The sequence below is a fragment of the Gastrolobium bilobum genome, unplaced genomic scaffold, assembly GCF_033153095.1.
Source record: "Gastrolobium bilobum isolate Gb01-03AN ecotype WA unplaced genomic scaffold, APGP_CSIRO_Gbil_v1 utg558, whole genome shotgun sequence".
Classification (NCBI taxonomy): Eukaryota; Viridiplantae; Streptophyta; class Magnoliopsida; order Fabales; family Fabaceae; genus Gastrolobium; species Gastrolobium bilobum.
The window spans coordinates 128108-133274 of NW_026896319.1; the positions used below are offsets into that span (position 1 = coordinate 128108).

The 5167-nt window shown below is 34.8% G+C and overlaps 1 protein-coding gene across 3 annotated transcripts; it reads left to right on the top strand.

The window, feature by feature from the left end:
• The first annotated feature begins 468 nt into the window (after nt 1–468).
• Nucleotides 469–4210, top strand: LOC133298940 (peptide methionine sulfoxide reductase-like). Of its 3 annotated transcripts, none has more exons than XM_061498330.1 (3): nt 469–594; nt 1991–2520; nt 3786–4210. In XM_061498330.1, the coding sequence occupies exons 2-3, from the start codon at nt 2164–2166 to the stop codon at nt 4035–4037; spliced, it is 609 nt and encodes a 202-aa protein (XP_061354314.1). In that variant the 5' UTR covers nt 469–594; nt 1991–2163; the 3' UTR covers nt 4038–4210. The 3 variants fall into 3 exon arrangements, with proteins under 3 accessions (XP_061354314.1, XP_061354315.1, XP_061354316.1); XM_061498331.1 differs by having other exon boundaries at nt 473–594; nt 1962–2520; XM_061498332.1 differs by lacking the exon at nt 469–594 and adding an exon at nt 600–729.
• The last annotated feature ends 957 nt before the right edge of the window (nt 4211–5167 follow it).

A 5167-nucleotide genomic window follows, 5' to 3' on the forward strand; every position in this document is an offset into this window, starting at 1 on the left:
TATAGTTAAATTTTTTAACTTTTTAAATAAGCTCATATGATTTGCTGAAAGAAATAAAATTTTCACAATAACGATAGACTTAATTCTTTTTTCTATATAATTAAATCATATGACTTATCAGTAATATAAAACTCTCAAATAAAAAATAACATAAAATTCAGATAAAAGTCTTATAACAAATATCGTTCTAGTAAAAAAAACAAATATAATCTTCACACGAAATTTCAATATGAAATGAAAGTTTAATGAGGAAACTTATAAAAATAATGTGTTGTTTCCCAGCATACGAAACCGAGTATTATGATGATACGTGGCAATTCCCACGTAACGGTAATTTGAATTGACAATCATAGCCTTCGATTTATGTTGTTTTCGTATACAAATGTGTCAGGTTTTTTAGTCATTAGAACTTGACACGCCAGCAACAACAAAGAACAACTTCAATGTTTATCGTTCGCAAACAACACAATCACTTTTGTTTTGTTTTGTAGTCACTGTTTCGTTATCCTCAACTTCCTTCTTATTCATCGTCTCTATCACTCCTCAATCACCCCTCAATCACCATACAAGCTTTCCCTTTTCTCCTTTCATCGGGTAAGCGTGTTTCCTATTCTCCTTTCTCTCTTTTCCAATTACTGTTATTTTTTATTTTTATAATTCCAATTTGTCTACTTTCATTTTTGCCTTCAATCTGGGGAAAAAAGAAGAAGGAAAAAACGAAAGGGGATTGTGAGTTTTTTTTCGTTTCTGCTCAAGTTTCTTTTACACGTGTGTGTGTGTGTGTATAATTAATTTATGATCTGTGTTTTTATGGAGATTGATTGGAATAATTCGTTGAAGGGGTTGATGTTAAATCCATTTTATTGCCTTGCCGAATTTTCAGCCACTCCTATCTATAACCAATTCTGGGTCCTATAGCATTTTTTTTCTTTTTTGTTTTTTTATTATTAATTTTAGTGATTCTATTGCAATTTCCGTTCAGTTTGTATCAGCTTGCCAGTGGATATTTATCTAAAGCACTTGAACAAGTAGATTATTTATTAGGAAAGCTATTTGCTTGAGATAATAAAAATTTATAACAAATTTTTTGTATATTTATACAGCCCATTAATGGGAAAAGAATAATAAATATTGATTCATTTGCATCCTAATACAAGCTATAATTAGATGTAAGAATTACACAGGTGTAAGTTAATTCTTCTTTGTGCATATATATTTGATGCGCATCTGTTGAGATTGGCAAATTAATGAAATAAAGTAAGAAGCCTGTAAAATATTTTCTTTTTCTTTTTTTCTTTTTGGTAGATAACCTGGAGGTATCCCCACATAACCTCCTCCAGCCACCTTGTCCTTGGAGTACGGCTTCTAAGGCTAGCTCCTCATTGGAAGAGAGAGTACATTAGATCACTGTCACTAGAGGAAGGGTGAGACTAATCTCCCTTAGAGGGGGAGGCGGTTTCCATTTGGCCCCCAAAGAATTCCATGAATTTGCTTTGGCCGAGGTTTAAACACCTGGTCAAAGCAAACCCTTGGGCACTCAGTTGCCAACTAAGCTACCTTTAGGGTTTTATTCTTTTCCTTAACCTACTGTGTTTCTGTAATTAAACCATAAGTCAGCCTTTATGTTCATAATACTAAAGCCTCCTCTTCCTAACTGTTTGCACTCCTTAGAGCAGAAGTGATTAATCATTAATTTTAGCCTGTACACACTATCTACTTTCTTTTGTCCGAGAATTATTTGTTTTAAGACTTTATTTGATTCACTGTCAATGTGAAAAACTTTTTTCTACCAGCATTGCAGTAATTTAAGTTTCTTTGACTTGCTGTGAAAGAGCTTTCTGTTATTTATTGATGATTGTCACTCTATTTTCTTGGCATCTTAATTTGGTGCATCTGGATTTTATTTCATTTTTCCCACTTGTACAAGGATATTTTTAATTAAGTTATTTCTTCTTGAAAAGGGTGCTTATTTTACTCAAACTCTTGGCAGCAATTAGCAGCAGCAACACTGCCAAGTCCAGTTCCCTTCTGGTGTTCCTTTCTTCTCTTTGAAGTCCTGCTGAAAAGAAGTTCCATCCGTCACTTTCTAGATTTTCTGTCAAGTATTGTTGCTTCTTCAATCTCCCAAACTCAACCACATATTGCTGTATCAACAAGCCCTCCATGAACTTGTTGAACAGACTTGGGTTTGGTAGCCCAAGGACAGCAGAGAATATGGATTCATCAATTGCTCAGGGACCAGATGATGACATGCCTGCAACAGGTCAACAGTTTGCTCAGTTTGGTGCTGGTTGCTTTTGGAGTGTTGAGCTAGCCTTTCAGAGGGTTTCTGGGGTGACCAAGACTGAGGTTGGTTATAGCCAGGGTTTTATGCATAATCCAAGCTATGAGGATGTGTGTTCAGGGGCCACAAACCACTCAGAGGTTGTCAGGGTCCAATATGATCCCAAAGAATGTAGCTATGAGTCTCTGCTTGATGCGTTTTGGGCTAGACATGATCCAACTACACTGAATCGGCAGGTATATATATATAAAGCTTTTTATTTGTGTTATAAACCTTATCATGTTTGATTGAATTGTTCCTCCTGGTTTGTAATTAATACCAGGTTCTTACTGTTTCAACTGTGATGTGGTTCCACACGCTTGTCTGAATTTTAAGTTTGGACTTGTGGATAATCAATTTAGATGGTTTTGGTTTCTCAGGGCATTTTTAGGATTGTTCAGCGAAGAGTTAATCATTTTGTAATACTTTTTGCTTCTTGATTGAATTGTCTAAGGTGATATTGCTTCTTTCTTTATAGCTTTTACTGGATGCTTCTATGTTTGAACATCCAGTGATGTCATGTCTTGCGAATCCCGTTTCAATATGTTCTCCTAATATATTGGGTCAAATCAAATTGTTGGGGAATCTCTTGATGTTTGTTTCTTTCATTACTAATTTTTAAGCTGTTTGTCCCCTTCACCATGCACATGGAGGGATATTTCTACCCTGAAGTTTTGGCCTATATTCTTACCACTTGTACATACTATTGCACTATACATCTGTTACTTCACAGGTTATTACAAGAATGCTCATCCTGATGCATTTTGGGAGTTCATTGCAAATGCTATCTTTTGCTTTTGTGTTTAGATTGTGGTAAAGAACTAGTTGCTAAACTAGATCATGCTCAATATAGATAAACTTCACAAACAAGTATGGCCATGCCTTTTCCTTCTTTTATTTATTTATTTATTTTTATACCAACTGTGATTTTGCCTTATAAAGAAAAGAAGCTTTTAATTGTTCATTTGTTGGGCAATTTACTAATACTTATTTAAACTTCGAGTATGTTAGGGGCCTTAAGTATACCTATTGAACATCTAGAATAACCAGTTTGATATGGAATCATCCATTTCTTTTGTTACATTTTTGTCTTCTCCTTTGTCTCTTCTCTCCTCAGACCCCCTCCCCTTTCTCTCTTTAATTACACCACTTTTGCTTGGTCCCGCTGTGATTCAAATATGAACTTATAGAATATATGTTAGACATGGAATGGATCCTCTGATGTCACATAACCTCATGTGAGATGATCTCAGTTATCCAAAAACAAATTAATGGTTATCCTTTCTCTCGTCCCTATTGATTTATCTATAGAAGTTTGGGATCATCTCTCATAAGGTCATGTGACATGACATGAGAGGATCCATTCTCATGATGACAACCTGTGATCCGCAAGTGTCAATGCAGCTGCGCATGGCTCTTACATCGTGTGGCTTATTAAGAGTTTGTTCTTCCTATGTGACAGGGGAATGATGTGGGAACACAATACAGGTCTGGAATATACTATTACACACCTGAACAAAAGAAGGCAGCTCAAGAGTCTTTGGAACTACAACAGGAGAAGTTGAACAGGAAGGTTGTTACTGAGATTCTTCCTGCTAAGAAGTTTTATAGGGCAGAAGAATACCATCAACAGTACCTTGAGAAAGGGGGTCGATTTGGTTACAAGCAATCTGCTTCTAAGGGATGCAATGATCCAATTCGATGCTATGGTTAGATTATTTGTTAAATGGGAATTACCACCATGGACCTAAATGACCAGTTTAGATGTTGAAAGCGGATAGTTTTGTTGGCAAGTATTTGTTAATATATCAATAATGTCACTCTCTACCCACACTCTCTATTGTATTTGTATGTTGAAGATTACCATAAAATCAGTTCGAGTTATATAGTGTTTTATGTATGTTTAGTTTCGTAGTGTCTTTATAGAACCTCCAATTAGTAGCGCTTAATGAAAACTTAAAAGAGGTTTTTTTTGAACAGATTAGTCGATATTATGTGTATAAATTAAATTAATAAACAATTATCATTATTTAATAAATTGATTTTAAGACTAACATGAATAAAATTTAAGTGGAATCAATTATATCTAACTAATTATGTATTTTATAGAGTTTTTAGTTTGTTCCTAAAAGTAGTGGTTTTACATTTAATTTCTTTTTATCAATGTCAATTCAATATAATTTATGTAGCAGCTTAAGTAGGGAATTTTTCATTACTCAACATGCAGTAGTGTTGAATCAGCACTTTCACAACTTTATAACTGTTATGACCCGTATAATGGGCCCATTAAGTGGTAAGTCTAACAAGGGGCAATCCAAGATATGGATTGATGTTAATCAATTATCTTAATCTTAAATGTGGCAGCATAGCTATCCACACTACCTACAGGTAACCTCTATAAATACAAAGGCAAACCCTAAAGGTACATTCATTCTCTTTCTTATTGTTATGCTGTCACTGTGCACACACACCCCATTGGCTAACGCCGTTATAGTATTCTGTGCAGATCTCCTTGACTCAAGGGTATCTCCCCCATAGATACCTTAGAGAGGACATCAGATCCAATATTAACGTACTAGCCTAGCTGGGCTAGACATCTCTGTCTCAAGGACAGAACAATAACTATGTTTTTATTTTCAATACATTCTATAGTGTTACAGCCTGATTATTACTTAAACAATATATTCATTGGTTAATTATACACTTTTTCAGTTTTACTGCATCACTATTAGTTTTTCTTTTTAGAAAACTTTAGCTGGCAAAATATGATATTCACAAACACTGCGTCAAGCATTAGGTGTAAATGGAGCAGTAGCACAGCTGCTAGCTTGACTGCATTGGGTA